Source organism: Equus caballus, chromosome 5 (assembly GCF_041296265.1).
Source record: "Equus caballus isolate H_3958 breed thoroughbred chromosome 5, TB-T2T, whole genome shotgun sequence".
Lineage (NCBI taxonomy): Eukaryota > Metazoa > Chordata > Mammalia > Perissodactyla > Equidae > Equus > Equus caballus.
In genome coordinates this window covers 96,928,708-96,950,337 of record NC_091688.1, presented here as the reverse complement: position 1 = coordinate 96,950,337, position 21,630 = coordinate 96,928,708, and the positions used below count along the sequence as shown (strand labels likewise).

Below are 21,630 nucleotides of genomic sequence, written 5' to 3'. Positions count from 1 at the left end.
GCTGTCAAGCCACTAAGGAACCTGAGAGCTGGTTATGAGGTGGGAGACATCAGAAAAATACACTCAGAGATGCCATAAGCCATCAGCTGGATTCCAGCAGACATTACTATAAAGAGCTGACGCTCCTGACTTGATGCCACCAAAGGAAGTAGCCCCTGAGAGTTACTAAGAACCATCAGAAAGCCCTCTAGTTGAGACCCATGTCTACTGAGTGAACAATAATTGGAGCCATTGTCACTGAGAGCCACCACTAGAAAACCACGGATGAGAAAGGAGAGACTTTACAACCCTCTTCTCATCCCCTCCCTAAAGAAGAAATGCAAATCCTCTTATCTATTGGGAATTCAAGTGAAAGAAAACAAATGTTGGCCTTTCCATCTACTCCAGATTGAGAGTAAAGAAGAATTTCCTGATAACAAACCTGGTTCACTTGGAGACTCAGAACCTCTCAGTGGGACTTTGCTGGATAAAAAGACCTTGGATTATAGCTCAACCTTCAGACTTTCAATAATTATAATAACATTTATTGATCCTACAGTGAGTGTCAGCCATTGTTCTAAGTATATTGTATGTATTCACTCACTTAATCTAATAACTACAAGGTATGTACCATTATTATACTCATTTGACTGATGAGGAGGAGTTAAGCACACAAAAGTTAATTAACTTTCCCAAGGTCACCAATTTATAAATGGTGGACCATAGACAGGCTAACTCCAGGGCTGTGCTCTGATCCACTTCTTACACTATGTGGAAGGCAGGAAAAACAGCCTCCCAAATACAGCCACATCCCAATTCCTAGAACCTGTGAATATGTTACATTAAATGGCAAAAGAGACTTTGCAGGTGAGATTAAATTATGGATCTTGAAATGAGGAGATTATCCTGGATCCAGGTGGACCCAATCTAATCACATAGGTCCTTAAAAACAGAGACTCTTTCTCGGCTGTGGTCAGAGGGAGATGTGAATACAGAAGAAAAGTCAGAGAGGTGCACAACTACTGGCTTTGAAGATGGAAGAAGGGGACCATGAGCCAAGGAATGTGGACATTTCCTAGAAGCTGGAAAAGGCAAGGATACAGATTCTCCCCTAGAGAGTCCAGAAAATTATGCAGCCCTGCCTAGAACTTTGTTTTAGCCCAGTGAAACATGTGTTGGACTTCTAATCTACAGAAATGTAAGATCATGAATTTGTGATGTTTTAAGCCACTAAGTTTGTGGTAACTTGTTACAGCAGCAGCAAAAAGCTAATACCTCATTGAAAAAGAGTTACTGAGGTATTTTCCTTCCTTGAGCAAAATGGTTTTGCTATAGCCTTAGGTATTTAGGTCGTTTCACTAGTTTTGAATGTATTCCATGCTAGTTTGTCCCACATTTAGCACTCTACCAAATGTTACAGGAAACTGAACATATTTTAGATCTTGCCAGCGGAGTTATAAAATTGATCAGATGCCATGATTTGGATCTTTGATCGCCGTACAAGATGGCTTACTGCTGTTTTGAAGTTAGGAAATGGCTTTTTACCAAACAGTAGGAAGTTAGTGTTCTAATTTTCAGAGTATGAATAGTCTGATGATTCCCTACCAAATTCTGTCATTAGTGCCAAAGTATTCTTTCAAGTCTCAGAATAAAATGAATTTGTTGAAAGAACGACACATAGCTACCATGAGCTTTTTCAAAACAATGTCAAAGTTTTGATATTTCTCATCAATATTCATCATAACAGAGACCACAAAATGGGTTCAGAGTTATTTGATCTCTTTCATATGGCAGTGTTTATATACATAAACAAAGTGAAAAACTAGGTCACTGGCCTTTGCGGGCAGTCTTTTGGGAAACATTCCACCTCCACAAATAATGAATGCCACAGACTATTATCAAACATTATACTCATTGCTATCTGTTTCAACTAATGTGGCAGTATGCTGGCTGGTAGGATATAGAGAGAAAAAGAAAACTATACCAATGAACAGTAGCAGTTTCTTAGTTGATGAAATTTATTGATTGAAGAAAATATTAAAGCTTTAGAAAACAGCAATAAATGCTTGGGAAGACTCAGGCCACCGTAAGAGTAATTTCAAAGCAAGTCTTCAGAACAGCGGTTGAATCCCACGGAGCTTTGTGATGGATGAAATTAAACCTGCCACAGACACCACATTTGTATTCTTTCAGCAGTCAGGTTGTGGAGTGTTGCTAGTTCCTCCCAGCATTGCAGATATGATGACCATAATTTAGTTCTTATGGTCTGGATTCACACAAACGTTATTGAAATTGTTCCTGTACAATGAGCTGAAGAAAGGCAATTAAAATTAACTAAGTAGCACAGACTTTGACTGCTGGGATAAAATAATAGTCAGAACAACTTCACCTTCAGCAGCCAGGGATGGAGTGGCTTATTTGGGGCAATAGTGTCATTCCACCTGTTGTACAGAGACCCCAATAGCAAAGAGCGGGGCGACCGAGGGACTCATTGCACGTACAGTCTCCTGGATTGATGGAGAATGAGAGTTCTGGGCCCAGTGTGAACAGGACTGTAGGGATTATATTTGTCTCCACAACCAGTGCGATTCACTGGTCTGGTGGATTAATCATTGTGCCCTATTCAACTGTTCTTCTCAAACAACCCGTTTTCTTTTTCCTTGTTAATTGACCATTTGTACAACTGAATTGACCAAAGTAAACAGCTGTTTAAGCATCACTCTGAAAGTGAAGCCATTAACCTAAAGACTTTTTAAAGTTTTTATTGTTATTTTCTTAATGCTCTAAGTAGTATGTAATCATTGTAGAAAAATTAGAAAACATAGATATGCAAAAAGAAAAAAAAATACATATATATAATGTCTCACCCAGTACAACCACTGTTAGTGGTAGGAGTATGTCCTTCCAGATATTTTCTCACACAGATATGCATATAAACATGTTTCAGCAAAAATAGTATCCTACCACACATAACGTTTTAGGACCTGCTTGTCTCACTAAGCACTGGCGTACCTGTATATCCACCATCTAGGACTTTAGTTTTAATGACCACATATCGTTCTATTGTATGGATTTACCATAATTTATTTAATCAATCCTCTGTTATTAGACATTTAAGTGTGGTTTGTAATTTTTATTATTAAAAATAATATGATGAGCATATTAAATAAATGTATGTTGTATACTTGTCCACTTAGTTCCTTACGATAAGTTCTAGAAGTCAAATTACTGGTTAAAAGTTATGCAGTGCTCTAAGGATTTTGATGCCTGTCCATAGTGTCATCTTTAAATGGGAAGGAAAACAGATTAAAATGAGAAAAATTAAAATTATTCAAAAGCCTTAAATTAATAAGTTTCATAAAGATCTGAAATGCTAAATGAAAATTCACAAAGAAGTATTTTAATTCGGGTCTGTTTGTTAAACCATTTACACACACACACACAAAGTTATGGGTGTAAGTGAGAGTCATTAAGTTTACAGATCAGCAAATGAGATGATTTTCTAAATGACAGGCAAAAACATAAAAATATTATCTTCTGTTCTATTATACTTCTTAGAATTAAAAAATAGTGACAGCTATATTGAGATAGAATTCACATACCGTAAAATTCATCCTTTTAAAGTATACAGTTAAGTGGGTTTTAGTATGTTCACAGTGTTGTGCAATCATCACCATGATCTAAAATCAGAACACTTTACCCCAGAAAGAAACTCTGTACACATTAACAGTCGTTTCCTCTCCCTGCTCCCCAGCCCCTACCAAACGCCAATCTGCTTTCCATTTCTGTGCATCTGCCTCTTCTTGAGATTTCATGTAAGTGGAATCATACAGTATGGGGCCTTTTGGGGACTGGCTTCTTTCACTTAGCATAATGTTTTCAAGGTCCATCAATGTTGTCAGTATTTCATTCTTTTCTATTGCCAGATAATATTCCACGGAGTAGATATACACATTTTGTTTATCCATTGATCAGTTCATTCTTAGGATATTAATTAGAATCTTGTCATCATCATGCTTAAAATACTTCAGTAGCTCCCCAAACTGATGAACATGGCTATTAAAGGCCCGTCTTGATCTGGCCCCAACCTACATTTTGGCTGATCTTCTCCCACGCTCCCAACCGCATCCACTCACACACTTCCCCCACCCCTGCAGTCATCATAGAACTACTCACAGTTTCCTGAGTGTGACAGGTGCTCCTGCTCTCGTGTGTGCTCTCCCTTCCATCTGGGCTACCCTTCCTCCCCTTATCTGTGCGGCCACCTTTTACTTGTCCTTTATGATTCAGCTCCAGGTGTCTTCTCCTCCTGGAAACCCAGACTTTTTAAATGATCTGTTATACCTTTTTAAATAATCTGTTATATCTCTATCATAACACTTGTCACACTGGTTTATAATCGTTGATTTTCTTGACTTTTCTTCCACTATATTGTGAGCTCATTGAAGCCAGGAATTATATTCTGTGTATCTCTGTAACACTAGCGATCAAGACCTGGCATATGGGAGACTTTCGATAAATGTTTGCTTTATATACATGAGCAGCAAAATTAATTTGATTTTTTAATAAACTAAATTAATCACCTTAGGGATTTTGTAACTGTGTGGTCATAAACTTTATAGTTAAAATGCACATTGAATTTTCCTATGTTTAATTTGTTCATGTATATATTGTATTAAAATTCTCAGTACATACAAAGTAATACTCATTAAAATAAACAAGTATTTATATGTAATTCTAGTAAGGTTTTTAAAGTGTACATTGAATTTGCAACCTATCAAATAGGAGACATTTTCAATGAAGAATAATTACTTAAGATAATTTCAGAAGTTGTACAAAAGACAGTTTAGTACCATAGTTCAAATTATTTAAGAAAGAAATTAAGGATATGCCCTGAGATTAATTTATAAATCATAAGTGCACTTTAAAAACAAGACGAGCTTTTTTAATGTAAGTAAATATGTTCTTTTCTTAAACTTGGTTTAGAGTGTTGCCTTGCTTAAAATAGTATATTAACCTTTGAAGCTTACATATGTATATTATTTTTAATCTGTTTTCACTGTTTTCTGTGTGAATGAAAAATGTTTTAAGGAGGCCTAGTTCTCGATAATAGAATCCTAACCTCTGTTACTTCTGACTTATAGGGTATCTTTGTTACTAGGGTTCAGCCTGACGGACCAGCATCCAACCTGCTGCAGCCTGGCGATAAGATCCTTCAGGTAAGACAGATAAAAAGCAATGCTTTCGAATGTCAACAGTGAAACGAATGTGTAACCATGTTACTAAGTTCAATGACTTGAATTCAATGATTGGAAATAAGTCCTTCTCACATTTCTTATTTGCCTGTATTGTTTTGGGGTTGATAGGCAGGTCAGAAACCAATTCAGTCTTATAGAATCCTATTTCCCGAGTACCTGACACATGGTAGGTATTCTGCATATTTTTGTTTAAATGAATGGTGTTATTTGCTATGTAAGAAGAATTGATATATAAAAGAATCTATGCATAGTTATCAAATATAAGTAAGAGTAATGAAGTACCGAAACAGGGCATCTATTGATGTGACTTTAGATGAGGGGGAAGGGACCGGTCTGTATTTAATTTTTCGGAAGTAAGCTTATTACTGTTTGAATACTGTGAAACATGTGGTTCTAGCGCTCTACTCCCCTTGCTCAGATGTTTGAACAAAAGTTTAGCTGTATATAAGGTGACTTTTTTAAATGTTTGGTCTGATGGGAAAAGATTTTTTCTCTGACTTAAAGCTCTGCATGTAGCAAAGGATCGCTCCAGTCGACAGTTAAGTCAATGCTTGGTATGACCTCGCCCACATTGCTTTCTTCGTCCTTCTCTCTTAACTCACTTCTGCTTAATCATTTTCTACATCACAGGAAAAGGCTCTTAAATGTCTTCAATTTATGTAAGATTCAATATTTTGCCTTGCGACCCCAGAAATTTCCCACTATATAACTAGGTGTGGTACTATCTGACATTGTAGATATTTGACCATTTGGAGCAATTATGAAATGGTTCAACATAATATAGTGAAGATTTAGGGACACTGAGAACATAGGGCATGAGGGAAAGGAATCTTCTAGTCACTGGCTATGCAAACAGTTACAAGAATGCTAGGGCCCTGCTTCTCTCAGCTCTGAGGAGATCTTCCATCTCCTATTTACTGAACTCTCAAAGTCCTAGAAAAGTAGAAACCCTATATAAGCCAATATATATATAGCAAAATTGCCTTCACATTTTATTCTCAGAAATTTTTTTTTTTTTTAAGATTTTATTTTCTCCTTTTTCTCCCCAAAGTCCCCCGGTACATAGTCATATATTCTTCGTTGTGGGTCCTTCTAGTTGCAGTATGTGGGATGCTGCCTCAGCATGGCTTGACGAGCAGTGCCATGTCCTCGCCCAGGATTCGAACCAACGAAACACTGGGCCGCCTGCAGCGGAGCGCGAGAACTTAACCACTCGGCCATAGGGCCAGCCCCAATTCTCAGAAATATTTTAAACTAACTAGCAAAATCATGAAAACTCAAGTTTTCAAAAGTGCTAATTTCCTGAAAAGACTACGTGTTGCTCCAACCTGTGGCAGTGTCACAGTGGAAATACCCATCCAGTAGGTCCGTCCATTCCCTGCAGGAGAAGATCAAGCCAGCACTTGGTCTTTTGAGTTAAAACACTGAAACAAAAAGACACATAAAATCATCTAAATTTTTCTTTACCACTTTATTATGGAAGTCAATGTTTTTTGGACGGCATAAGTGGCCCTTTGATCTTAAGCATTTTATGCCATGTCTATGCGACTCACATTCATTATGTGTAAAGTGAACTGTGATTCATATTATATCTGAGATCCCCCAGCTCGAAAATTCACCTGTTCAATAATTGTATCAATTTCCATGAAAAACAGCCAAGAATAAACTAACAGTGTAACTCCTTGACCCTTGGTAAATGCTGTTTAGTAAAGGACATAGCTAGTGTTGTTCTCATGTGAATGTCAAAGAAATTATTCTGAATCTCAAAATCTGAAGAAAAAAAAAATGTAACCACTTAATCTCAAATCTCTGATATGTTAGAATGCCAGGCTGGGTAGAGAAGCATGCCATAGCTTGAGACAAAGTTGGGTAGTTGCCTTCATCCATGACAGAGGTAGCAAGAGAAAGATTTTTCTCTCCAAATTCAGAAAACAAATATTCAAACGGATATAAAAAGTACAAATAGATATTGATATAGATATCCTGCAGAAGGGCAATGAGAATTAAGTTAATGTCTAGTCACAGGGTTAGAAAACTCTTTTCTGGCTGTGAAATTCTAGAAGGGTTATTTGTGGGGAGAGGAGGGGTTAATATTTCTAGTTCCTGAGAGGTATACAGCAACAGCGCAGTGCACAGAAGAATGAATTCCTAAGGCAAGAAGGAGGAAGGATTTGTAAGCCCAACCAGTTAAAAGCCAAAAACACTGCAGAGGGCTGCGCCTGGGATGTCTCCTCTCTCCACAAATGACTAGCTGGAATGTGACATTTTCTTTTCGCTACAGAACTCATTTGTATCTAGTACTATAAAATCAAAATCCTTTTTCAGTAAAAGAAAAATGCACATAGACCTCAATCAAACAAATTACTATATATACTGTTTCATTCATACTAGTTAAAAAGAACAAGTGGTCGATGATACTTCCTAAAAGAAATAAGAATGGCTAATTCTAAACTGAAATCATTGCCAACATCAGATGCAGACAAGACAAGTTATGTTTTTGTCTCTTTGTGATAGTAGCATTCTTAGCTCTGAGTTTACAGAGCACTGGAGAAAATGGGTTTATAACATTGACTTATCTGTCATTTACAAGATCATTAGAATATGTCCTCACTGGAGCAAATTTATTTACAGCTTTAATGACAGTGTACAACCTGGAAAATCAAAGTAAAAGAAAAAAAATGAGCCCCCACAGTATAGCGGTTACTGGGTTTGATCTAACCCAATAGCAAATATCAAAAGAGATGTAAAATAGCAAAAGATATAGACCTTTCCCGATCTCCCTCAAGCCCAGAATTCGTCAGATAAGTGCTCTCTCTCTCTTTTGCTGTAACTCTTTTTACCCACTACTCTCTTCTTGTTCTGCTATGGTATTATGAGCGTGTTATTTGAATTACATGGAGATGTGTGCATTAAGGGATGATGTTAATTAAAACATATTCACATGACTTTTCTGTCATTTTACAATTCATTTTCGCTGAGTAGACACCATATAATTAATGAGCACATTCAGATGCCTTCCTGTGCTTCGTAAGTCATTCTGCTTTAAGACAGTGTGGCATGAGGAAAGAGCTCTGTGCTAGGAGAGCTGACCCCTCACAGCTTCACATTCTGTAAAGTCAAATTATAGAAGAGTGAGAGAGAAAAATGAAAGCACATGGAATCATAAAAAACGTTATTAGATTGAGCCACGTGAATTTGCTGATATCCGAGCATTTCTCAAGTGGCCGTTCCATTGGCTTAACATCACGGTTTCTTTTTCCTAATGTTCTTTCCAGTTAAAAAATTTAGTCTAATTCATTATACATTTTACAATTCAAAATATGTTTAAACAAAGAAAGTCTATTAATTATAATTACTCTGTGTAAAATATGAATAGACTGGAGAAAAGCAGATATTGTACTTGATAGTTAACATGATTCACAGTTACAGCCTAGAGCTCGCTGTGAGTGTATCGTCTTCTATGACATCATGGTCCTCAATCCCCAGCCTCTTCATTTACCCACTCCCCTTCCCCAGACAAGAGCCTGACTTTGGCAGCAGAAGAGAAATTAATTTATACATAATTAGTTAATGACATCCAGATATTATCAGCCATCAAAATAGATTTTTCTAATATAAAGTATATAGATATACCCAGCTCAAGATAATTTCATAGTCTCTTCTACCTTACCATTATTTTAAGAGTTTTGGAATTTGTAATCCAAAATATACTCCTAGTCTATGGCTGTATCTCTAATATATCAAAATAGAGTAATCAGGGATGGTAATTCAAACACACCAGATATTTCCCTTTTTTTCTGACCTTAAACAACTTTGGCCCTACAATTCATACAGACAATTCGAGAAACCGCTCTCAAGAAATACGTCTATCAAGTTTCAGTTAGTTGTTGGCAGGCTGTTGGGCCCAGAGCACCATATCAAGGCCAAAATCATGGGTTTCTGATGGCCACCAGGCTGTTATCACTGCTCTGTTCCATAACCACTGATAACTCCACTCCACACCCTGATTAGTGTGTTATAAGGGGATATCAGATAAGGGGGAAATTGTGTGCCTTCAGGGAGCTCACAGCTAGGGAGACAAGATAAATGCATGCGGGCTTATTAGAAAACTAATAAACTACTTGATTTTGTGATGTAACTAATAGGTGTAGCACTGTTAAGAGAATGAAATGATGAGTATAAGAGGGTTTTTCTTGAGATTCAGAGAGGGTGGCCACTCACATGCAAAAACCAGGATGCTGACCCATCCTGTTCTCACCTCATCCTGGGACTCAGGGCATGAGTGAGAGAGGCGAGATCCGGGTGGCAAGGAACACTGGTCATAATGGAGATCTCTGGGTGTGGAGGGAATAGAGAAAAGAAAAGTTACTCTTGATGGGGCAGGAGATACTCCAGCCTCAACAGAAAGGAGAAGGGAGGGTGAGTAGGAGGAGGAATACCTGTGAGCTAGATGAGCATCAGTCTGCAGGAGCAGAGGTAAGAGGCTTAGGCCAGAATGGTGAGTGTGGAGTACAAGCGAGACAATATTAAGGAGGGAGATCCCTGCACGAAGAAAGGAGCCTGAGATTTTAAAGTTTCTCGTGGAGCTGGATAATTCGAACATGGAGATGGATTGGAGTGGCGATGGGAGTAGGGAGGAGACAACAAGACATAGCTTTCAAGGCTCAGAATGTGAGAGGTAAGTTTAGACTCCCCAGAAGTCTAAATGAAAGGTTCATGGCTGGCTACATCTGTTGTATATGGATACATGGTGCTAGATTTGTAGACACCACTGAATCAAACCTTTCTTGTCTGAATGGAAGTTTTATACCTCTTTTAATGAAAGGTAGATGTGGTTAGCTGCTAACAGGATTAGCTAAAGCTAATTTATTCAACAACCTCAGCTATCAGGAACAAAAACAGAAACCAGAAAACAAATAAAATGTATCTGAGAAGCTAAATTAATGTCACAAAGTCCATGCACTCCATCTCATGCTTTTTTGCTCCAAAGAGAGCCTTTATTTCATACTTGGAGTCTTACTAGTTTTCCAGACCACCAAGGGGAAAGCCTCTGGGTCCAGGCACGTTGCCAGAGGCAGGATGTCATAGCCTGCAGCTTCACTGTCCAGGAAGAGAGAGAAACTTCTTAAAGACAGAAACTAAATTCAAAAAGTACAGCTCACTGGAGTCATTCAATATAAAATAGTGTTTCCCAGCGGTATGCTTTAAGATATCTTTAAAAAAAAAAATTGTTCCTTAGTCAAATAAGTTTCAGAGCCACCTCAGACGCTCTGCCTTGTTTCAGGATTTCACAGTGTACCAAGAATCTGAGCAGTTTTACAAACTTATATTTCCCAAGATACTTAACCATGCAACCCTCTTTACTAAGGACATCAATCAACCACTTCCATACAGCACACTTTGGGAAATGTTTCCTATGGAAGCAACTAATTGGGCCCACAGCTTTATCCCAGAGTGCTGATGCTCATAATTATCATCATGAGTCAGTAAGATGGCTTAGAGTATGCTCATTTCTCTGAATTTTTAAAAATTTCTCCCCAAAAAAGCTATAGCAAGCAAAGAGTGAGAAATTTTTGTTATGGTTAAAATGAAGTGTGGGACCCTTAAAAAATAAACTTAAGGTATTTGGAAATTTCACTCAAGCATTTCCCAATGAGGCCAAATGAGTTCAAGCTTTTCTATAGTTGATCTTCAGTGGTTGAAAATCAAAAGCACCAGAGAAGTTAGGGGGAAGGCTGGCAAGGAAGGGGGTGCAATAATCAAAACTCTGAGTGTTCAGAGAAATTATTAAATAACGTGTATGATTTTATATACCAGAGTTTCACTGAATATCCATTTAGTTTTATTCATAATGTATAAAGTTCATGGGTTACTAATAAATGATTGAGAAATGCTTTTTGCAAATCAAAAAGGTAGTATTGTTAAGTATTAAGTAAAACATGAAAACCAATAAAGACAAGGTAAGTTCTAATGAACTGCCTCTAACTTCTATAATTTGGCTGAAATGAAAATAACATTAATTAAGCATCTATATTGTCTCATTCATGTCACAACAATCCTGCAAGGATCTATTGTTGACAGAGGTTAAATAACTTATTTGAGCTTCTTCTGTTAGACAACACTTATTCTACTGGAGCAAATTTTAGTGATAGCATTGTATTCATCACATTTTCTATTTATCTATTTGGAAAATATGCATTAAATGCCCACTGCGTACAAAGTATTGTGCCAAGCAATGTGAACAGTGCAAGAGGGAATGTAACTGAATTCCTGCCTTTACACATCCTCGCCCAGGAAGCAGACAAGTCCAAAATCACACCAAGCGGAAAATGAAGGAGGAAGAGAGACAGGAAATAGCTGACTATCAAATATTTAATAAAATGAACTCCCAGTCTGTCTTCTTTTAAGACCAAGCTCTCCAACAAAACAGAGACCATCCTGGCCACAAAGAGCCCCCTGAAAATGAGAGATTGGTTTTGCAGTCATTCTTTTTGTGGCCAAAGTAAAAGGAATCAAGTGCAGCTCGTTGGGGAGCCGCTCTGCAGACCAGGATGGGGAAGTCATTCGTCAGAGATGCTCATTCAACATGATTGACAAGAAGAAAACAGGCGTGCTAAAATCAGAGCAGATAAATAAGGAAATGTCTTAAGAAATACTGTTTATTATCAGTTCTACACCTGAATTTCTATGCAAATAACTCACACAGTCTTCACTTGAGTCCATTCCATCGTGCTGCGTCTTTTTGAGCCTGAACTCAGGACACATTCAAGCTGCAGTGCATGTGTGCACTTCAGACAGAAGAAAAATTCTTATCTATGTTTTATTCTGTGAAGACTTTTTTAATACTACAGTAAAGGCCACTAAGACTTGAAACTTTCTCAGATTTAAAATGTGCAGTGTAAATTTTTCATGTGAACTCTCTAATAATTTAAGGCCTGTAGTTCAGATTTTTCATAGAAAGGAAAATTTTTTAAATGACTTGGCATAGAGTCAATATAATATTGATTATGCAGTGCACTCAGCCCCACATATATCCCAATATTTATTGAGAGTACTCTATCAGATTAAAATTCTGAAGTGGGAATTAATTCCAGGTAGTTAATGTGAAACATAATTATAACTATCTAAGATTCCCACTGTTTCTCATAATGCCTGGCTGTCAGGATTAGACAACATGAAAGCTTTTACTTGTAGCTCTAATTTGGTTGCTATGTTTTCTAGTTTTTTCCCCATCCCAAGAGCTATAGGCATTCAAAGTAAAAGATATTACTGTACTAATGTATATCTAATGTACCAAATACATGTGCTCTGGCCCCTTATATGTTTGTCCCTTGAGAGTGAGTTTAAATCAGCCAAAAATCATATGCTCATGTCTCTAATTCCATTTCTTTTTTGGATTCCAAAAAGAGTTGTGCTGTCCTTCTTATTGGCTGATCCCACCAATGCTGCGGCCAGGCCTTCTCAGAGACTAGTTTTTAAGTTTGAGTTCTGAATAATAAGGATACGACAGAATTCCTAGGAGAATTACAGCATCATCTGGAGAATTTATGCAGTATAAACATCTGTAATTTATCCACTTAACAAAACATTTACCAGAAGGAAATCAAAGATAAATCCAGGAAGGACCAAGAGGATGGAATCCAGAAACCAAGTGTGTTTTCCAGTAAATTGATGAGCTGTAATTGCAAAGCTCTACTTTTTGTTGGAATTTCAAATATTATTTTCATTAACCCTCTATGTTTTCATGTCTAAATCGTGAAAAACGACGATTAAAAACCACTTTGTGGCACAGATGTCAGTGGAATTAAAATAAGGGGGGATATCTTCTGGAAATAACATAAAGATTATAGTAAAATGTTTCTTTATACTTTCAAATCAGCTAAAGCCAGAAAGCCATTAATTACATATTCTTGAAGCATAAAATTTTCAGGATATCTTTTCTTTCCTAGATTGTTTTCTTATTAACTTCATTTCGACTTAATAGGCCATTCATTTATTTCTCATTTTTCATTAACTTGCAATTTCGTCAAAGTTGCACACATTTTATAATAACCCATAATAGACTCTACGTATATATAAAATATCTATGTGGCCGAATGTGCCAACATATTTTAAAATTTCATTAATGTAGCATATATTCTTCAAATCATCTTTTGCATTTTATATTATGCATGTGTTCAAAATATCAAATGCATAAATGTAGATTATATACTTTTATTTTACAAAGCACCACTAGATTTATACTCTGCAATTAATATTCCCTGGTACTGGCCTTTATTTCCTCCGCTCTTCTTCTCTTCACACACACAAAACCTTACAGGTTGAACTATGTGATTCTTCTGGTCTTCATTTTAATTGGAAAAGCCCTTCACAGATGTAACGTAATTCTCTGATTCTCTGTCTGGACCACCCAAGATGGAAGCCAGGTAGCTGTACTCATTTTAACAAATACCAGGTCAACTCCCTTTGCTCCTCTGTGCTAAGAATGGAAGGAGAAGGTTCTTTAGCACTGAGACTCTATCATCTCCTTCCATTCAGACCTCTCTTCCAGCTCATCCTGTCATTGCCTCCCTGGGCATCAGGCCTAACAGAATGTTCCATATCAAGAAACAGCTCAATTAATATTAAAAATGAATTCATTAATAAACGGAAAACATTTGTTACAACCTCACAGCAGCCAACAAAACGAATTGTGCCAACATACAGAGAGTTGACTACTATGACATAAATTCCCACCTAGCCACTAGCTCTGTGAGCTTGGTTATTTCCTGTAATATCTCTGATCCTCACATTTTTTTGTTTTTAATTAGAGTTAACTAAACAAAAAAAAAAAGTTCCTTCCTCTGACATTTTGTCCTTCTATTCTTGTGGCTTAATGAAAATTGTATTTCTTAAATTCAAGAAAGTAATAGAGAAGTAATGTTAACAGTAGTGGCTAACAGTGAATGATTGATTAATTATAGTGTGCTGAGCCCTCTCCTAAGCACTTGACATGTTAACTCATTTAATCTTTAATAAACTTTTGAAAATAATGTGTTTTCTGACCTTTCAGAGTCCTTCTGCTATTTTGAAGCCATTCCCAGGCAGTCCCTACTTGTGGTCTTTTAAATAGGGCTCTTGAGGTTCACCAAAGCTCTGGTTTAGATGCAAAACATTCCTGGGACTAGAACAACGGGTGGAGTCCTAATGTGCATTTAACTCAGTGAGCTCATTCACCAGTCTGCTTCTGGGAAATCAGCTCGGTCTTTGTGTTTCCCACTAACTCTCATTGGTTCTTACAAAATATGAAAACTAAAAGCTGATGCTTTAAAGCAATATTAAAAGCTAAGGGGTCTCCCAAGTGCTAAATCAGAACCTGGACTGTGAACATGTGAACTGGCTTCTGAACATCTCGAAGGCTGCTTTATTGGAAGTGGACCCAGATTCAAGGCCAGAAGTAATCCAGCTCTCCCTTTTCCCTGCTCTCCTCTGCTGCAGAAAACTAGGGTCAGCTCGGGCCACTGGACTCTTGCATTTCCTGCTCCCTCTATGAGCACTCTCCCTGATCCCCTTCAGGATGACTCTTCCCAGTTCTCCTGCTGCCTGGGTCCGTCAGGAACCCATGTTTTCTGTCCCCTCCTCTCAGTGCATCAGCACCCATGAGAATCCCCATTCTTTAGTTCGACCGTCTGGCTACGGCAGTTTTCTGGCATCTCTGGAAGGATTGGGCCTGTTTCACCTTTCCCTCCCTCACTTCAGACAGATTTTCCCAGATGCTCAGGTCAACAGCAGACACTGTTTTTCAGTTGTGCTCTACCCATCCAAAGCTCCAACCCCTTCCCGCTCCCCTAGTTATATTGCCCTTCTTTCACAATGCTCCCTTGTAAACTTATTTTCTGGTAAATCTCCCAGCATTCCACGTAGTTAGTACCAGACTGCAGTAAAACCTAACCTCTGCTGCTAACTCTGCCACTCTCATCTCCTTCCTGGACTCCAGTCTACGTTCATTCTCAGAGATGATCAACATTTCCCTTGCATGAGTCGCCAGTACCACAAACTCCACTGTCTTCCCAACTAAGCTTGCTCTTCCTCCAAGCTTTCCATTTTCCCTTAATGACATCGCAATTTGATTCTTGTTTGTTTCTCATACTTTTGTCCAATCTGATGCCAAATTTATAGACTCTACCCTAAAAGTTTTCTCCTTTTTAATCTATTTCCTCTGAAGTCTCCTGGCACTGTCCTAGCTGATAGTCTGACCTAGTCTTTCTACTTTGGAGAGAGAAGCTCACATATGGCTACAACACCCCAATTAACCAGAGTTAAAACTATAATAAGAATGAGAGATTCAGCATTTCTGTCACTTCTAATTTAGGACTAAATGTTATTTCTACCAGTACTTTTGGAATAAGTTAGATTAAACCTAATAGGAATATGAATGAGAATTACAGCTTTTCAACCACCGTAAAAAACAAAATTATGTTAGGAGGTGATACCCAACAATTTTAAGGGGAAAATGTTCATTATTTTATCATGGCCAAGGAAATGTCAGTTCAAATCACTAAGAGCAACTACGGTCTTGTTATTTCAGTGAAGCACTGAGAGAAGGAAGAAGGAATATTATATATCAGATGATTCTCCCCTGGCTGTGTGCTCTCAGTCACGTCGTTTGCTCTCTCTGAGGTGTAGCTCTTTCATTTATAAAGTAACAGGATCAGCCTAGATCATGCTTGCTGCTTACTCACTCTCACTCTCCTGCTCTCTCACTCTCTTGCCATCCCTTTCTATCTCTCCAGAAAAGTTCCGTCTAAATGTTTTACATACTGAGCTATCTCTCTTCCTTTTGAAGAAAAGAATCTATGAAAAGACCCCACCTGCTATAAAGCCTCTGCACATTAGTTTATTTTTATGATTGTTTCTTATGCTAAAGCTTAGGGTCTAAATCCACTGGCAATTTTATTTTTAAATTCTCACAAAAATGATTACATACGTGGATCATCTTAAAACTCTTTTCTGCATGAACTGTTGCAGAATTTACTTGAAATAGCTGACTGTGCACATGTCCAGGGCTGGAGGAGACTCCGGGCTTGAGACAAGACAAGGACCTGTGGTCTTTTGCTAATTACACTCTTGCCAAGTGAGAGTGCCAGCAAACTCCTGTGGTACATGCCTCAGAGAAACAGCTTCCTAGGAAACTTTTCCTCTTCTCTTTTCCTTCCACTGAGCTACCCGAGTACTTTTTTATGTATGTCTTCTGATATTAATTCAATTCAGCATGCATTTGCTGAGTGTTTACTACATGTAAGACATTTTCCACATTATTTTTAGTTATGATCATGGCTTATTTCCCCTTCTGGATGTCACCTCTTTGATGGGAGCCTCCCTGTCTCATCTCTTTCTTACTTCCTATCCCCAGTGCCTGGCACAATACCCTGGACACAGTCAGCACGCAACAGACATTTTTAATTGAGAAGATGAAAAAACTAATCACGGTGGAAGTGGACCAACCTTCTTTGAAGATCTTTTGATATAAGTACCACTCAAAACTGAAAACAATGATTAATTTGCTCTCTGGATTTTGTACCACTTATAGCCTTAATGCTGATATTATTTTGAGACCAGTAGTTCCTAAAACCGGGAACGGTTGGGTCTGGTGATGGACAATATACCATTCGTGGTGTCCAAATCCTAGAGCATTCCTTATCCCTGAAACACTGGGGTATTTAATTTTGAGCAAGTCCCTGAAAATTCTCAGTGGGTTTTGAGTTCATTACAATTCTAGGTTTTGAGTCTGCAGATAGATAAATCTGAGTACTCACAAAGGTATTATTAACATTTGACATTCAAGTACTCCATTATTGAAGTTACATTTTAATTTCACAATTCAGGTATGACTTTTGGTCAAATTGAAGGCATTAAGGTTTAGTAAAACCTTCAAAACTAAAGTGGAATAAGCATATACTTCACCCAAGTTTGCTATTTTCCTGATGTCAGAAACAGGATGAGAGTGAAAAGAAGAATGTACCATATGCTATCTTCTCTATTCCTTGTCACCATCTGACCAGAAATAACATCAAGTGGAACCCAGTTGTCTGGTTTCTACAATAATTTAAAGCAAGAAATTGGGCTGTGTAATAAACCCAAAGTTCTATTCAGCTACCATTTCTGCCACTGAAACAACCAATGCCAACTGTGATAGGCATTTCCATTAATTAAATGTTATTAAAGACTATGTGTATATTTATAGAGAGAGAGAGAGATTCTCTAATTCAAACAAATTTGTACTTCTAATTATTTGGGTTTTCACAGGTTAACATATTTGTTTCCTAGTATTTTCTTTATTCATAGGCGTACTGTGGTTAAAAATGCAGCATTTTAGGAGCTCCTTCAACACATCATTAGCCCACCACTTTTAATGAACTAGTGATAAAATACAATGTGTCAGATAACTTTTATCTAAGTTATAGAGATTATACAGTATCACTAGACATGTACTGCTATTTTAAATTCAAAAAAGCCAAAGGCTGTGAAATATCTTAAGTGAGTAGTTATTTGAAATATTAATCATATTTCAAGAAAGCATAAAAAAAAGTAAAGCAATAAAGGCAATGGGTGCCCGAGATTAGACTCAGTCAACTGAAAATTGAACAAGTCAACCAATTAACTGGCTCTATAACCTGTACTTTGCCAAGCAGTCAATTTGGCTGATTCGTGTAAATCATCAGAGTCTCAGACTACAAGGAAAACAGTGACATGACTGTCAGTCATTGAGTTTCCCAGATTTATTGCTACCAAGTTTCAATAAGGTTGTGTTTTATTTCGGCCTTCATGACAGTGAAGCTTTATGGGATCCACTTCTCTATATATTAATAATAAAAATTATTCCAATGAAGAAAATCTGCAAGGTACTGTGGAGAAAACCAAAGAATCATGAGCATTCACTTCAGAAAAGCATGTACAGTGGTCCCCCCTTACTGCAGGAGCTGTGTTCCAAGCCCCCCAATGGATGCCTGAAACCACAAATAGTACCGAACCCTATGTTTATTATATTTTTTCCTAACTAGGGCTAATGGGTAGTCGCTTATACAGCGTGGATACACTGGGCAAAGGGATGATTCACGTCCCAGGTGGGACAGAGCAGGACCACAGGAGATTTCATCATGCTACTCAGAAGGGCAAAAGATTCAAAACTTATGAATGGTATATTTCTGAAATTTTCCACTTAATATTTTCGGACTGTGGGCAACTGAAACCCCAGAAATGAAACTGTGGATAAAGGGGAACACTGTACATTTTGTGACATAAATATCAAATAGCTAGTTGGAATCCTGAAAGTGTAACCTTAGGCTATTTGTGTTTCAAATGAATTTTGATTACATAGATTGATGATTCTCAAGTAGGAGATGTGGGCATGTCCACTGATACTAATGTCAGTGTGCTTTACCCCTGAGGGATTGACCTCTTAGGTATATTGGATGGGATTGAGAACCACTGGTATAAATAATGAACATACTTGCATTTAGCAACGTGGGAAATAAGAATGATCTCTTTAACATAAAAATATATAAGCTGAGAACGTTTCAATGAGTCAAAATAAGATTGAACCATACGGTAAATGCCCAGTCGTATTTTGCATGAGTGAAATATTTGATGGTACTAATGAGTTTACATCAGTGATTATATCACAAGAAGGCAATGGTCCTTTGGACACTTCCAAACTGTCTCAACTCAGTTCCTGCAAAAACAAAACAAATCAGAACAACAACCAAACTGAACGACCATATTTCAAGGGCGTCCGTCTGTTATTCGCCAGTGTGTGTCTACGGTTAGCACAGTGACTAGGACTGTACTAGGACAGTCTCAGGTAGGGCACTTTAGATTCTTGAGAAATATTTGTTGAGTTAATAAATTGAGTTGGAGCTGAGTGAAATTAATTAGTTGTTTCCATAGTTGCAATTCTGTTGCGAATTTTAAAAATCGATAACTTTTGGTGCTCAATACCTGCTTGAATTTTATGATTAGAAACGATGATAAAGTGATAAACAAGTATCTTGCATTGATTTCCCTCTTTTGTTTGTGTGTTTACAGGCAAATGGACATAGTTTTGTACATATGGAACACGAAAAAGCTGTATTACTACTGAAGAGTTTCCAGAACACCGTAGACCTAGTTATTCAACGTGAGCTTACTGTCTAAATATTTTTTATAAATAGTGAAGATACTCTAGCCAGACCTAATGTTCAAAAATAAATTTATACATAGAAACAAATTTTGCCAATTGCTGGACCAATGGCAAACATTAGTGCCAAATGTATAATACTATATGTTAGCACTGATCCTCCTTAAAAATGTTAACTATATAAATATGACGTTCATGTGGTTATGTATTAGTTTTAATTGTCAGCCTCTGGCTGTGCATTGGTGCAGTTTTGTTTTTGTTTTTGTTTTTGTTTTAATCAAATAAGTTTCTTCTCGAAGTGGATTTCATATAATTTCGGAGCACGGAAGCACACACAAGCTCTTTACGAATTCTGCTCTCCATCAGAAACACTGCCTCAAAGTTGTATATGCCTTTATATAGAAAATACAAGTATAAAGAATTGTAATTCCCATAAAATATTTCTAGCACAAGGTATATGTTGGCATATATACAAAAAGAATATAGAGAAAAACAATATTTTCATAAACTAAACATCTCGGATTGAGAAAGAAAATATATCTTAAAATAAGACTTTACTATATTGAATCTTTTTCAATAAAAATTACATGATAATGCCTTATGAAAGTAACTGTACATATGGTATAAAGTGTTTATATTTGGTTCCATATTCATTTGCTAAATTCTCATAAGACAGAGTGAAATATTTCATAAATTAGCCATTTGTCTCTGGGACCTGAATAAAAAGAGGACAAACTAATTTGCTCAATGCCTTTAGTTGATTACAATACATGCAGAGGTAAGAAACAGACTAGAGGTCATTGCAGATGAATCTTTTTCACCACAAATTTAAGCAGTGAATGATGGGTGGCAGGAAGGTATTGCTTTATTTCTTTCAAGTTTATTTTGATTGTAAACTGTAGCCTCTGTGATTTCTTTACTTGTAAATGTAGGATTTATTTGTGTGTTGCTTTATCTAATTTGCTACTTTTAAATCATTTAAAACAAGTTTTGAGGATTGATAAAATTTATCATTAAGGACTGTTAGAAAGTTATGATGGGTGATTAAAAAAACTTTGGTATTTAAATACAGCACTTCAAATATAATTTCTCAGAGCTATGGTCTACTGTATTATTAATTTCAGTGCCTGTCTTTGTGGGCAGAACTATAGAAAATACTTTTTTTCCAAAAAAGTTTCAAAGTATATAAAATCCTGAATTCTGTCTCACCAGAGAGAAAGACAAACATAGTTAATATAGGAATTAGTTATTTTTACACTGGAGTTGTTTTCCTCTATAAATGATCAAAATTCATTTTATAATCCTTTAAAAATATTTCTTTTATATATTAATCATTAATTTGATTAAAATACTAATTTGAAATTCCAGAATGATTTCCCAGAGTTAGTTGTATGCATTCTCTCTCCTATTTCCACATAGCTTTTTTTAAAAAAAAATATAGAATGAATTTACTTTACATGCTAGTGTTTCAAGTGTTCTATTAGGATTTCCACCGTGGTATCACATACTGATGTCACCAAAGCTCTGAGAGTAATATTTGTATGTTAACTGTTTTATGGGGACATTTAAAATATTGTATTTTTGTAGGGTCTATTAAAATGAGTGTCACTTATTAGAAGTACAGTGGTATTTTTTGGCAATAGAATTTGTCGCTTGAAGGCAAATGATACTTCACCTTATAGATGATGCACTAATTTTGATGTTGCTTTATGTCAGGGTGACATTATACCATGATTTTATAGGGTTTGACATTTAGCAAATGATTAAATGATTGGCCTATTTAATATGTTTCCCAGAAGTAACTTTTAGATGCATTTTAATATATTGACAGTTTCTGATGAGAAGTGTCTTTCAGAGCCTAATTTTCTTTGTCAAAAACTCACACCAAGCCACTGTATCCAGCCACGATTGTAGGATGATCATCATTCATCAAGACAGAGGCCCTCACTGGCCTCACAAGATCGCTTAAAGGAAAAGGAAACGTGTGGGTGTAGTTTGGTGGCAAGGAAGCATCTCAAATCATCCCATCAGTGTGTTAACCTGTCACGGGAGAGGTGAGAGAAGAGCCGGGTGTAGGATTTCCCAAGTCTTTTTTCTTCTGTCAGGCTTCCACATCAAACCCAGGGCTTCAGGAGAAGCTTCTGAGACACAAAGCTGAGAGGACCTTGATTCTAGTAAACACCTCTACACTCCTGATCTGATGACATTGTCTTGGGCCAATGCTTTAATCCTTCCTGT

General features: G+C 37.0%; 1 protein-coding gene across 7 annotated transcripts in view; it reads left to right on the top strand.

Moving 5' to 3' along the window:
• LRRC7 (leucine rich repeat containing 7) overlaps nt 1-21,176 on the top strand; it is a 491,842-nt gene extending 470,666 nt beyond the window's left edge. For 4 of the 7 annotated variants that reach the window (XM_070268842.1, XM_070268840.1, XM_023641858.2 and 1 more), the window contains 2 exons: nt 5,124-5,198; nt 19,302-21,176. In XM_070268842.1, coding sequence (XP_070124943.1) covers nt 5,124-5,198; nt 19,302-19,409 — 183 coding nt within the window. In that variant the 3' untranslated portion in view covers nt 19,410-21,176. The remainder of the gene's footprint in view (nt 1-5,123; nt 5,199-19,301) is intronic. The other 3 variants (XM_070268846.1, XM_070268844.1, XM_070268845.1) reach the window with 1 other exon arrangement.
• The last annotated feature ends 454 nt before the right edge of the window (nt 21,177-21,630 follow it).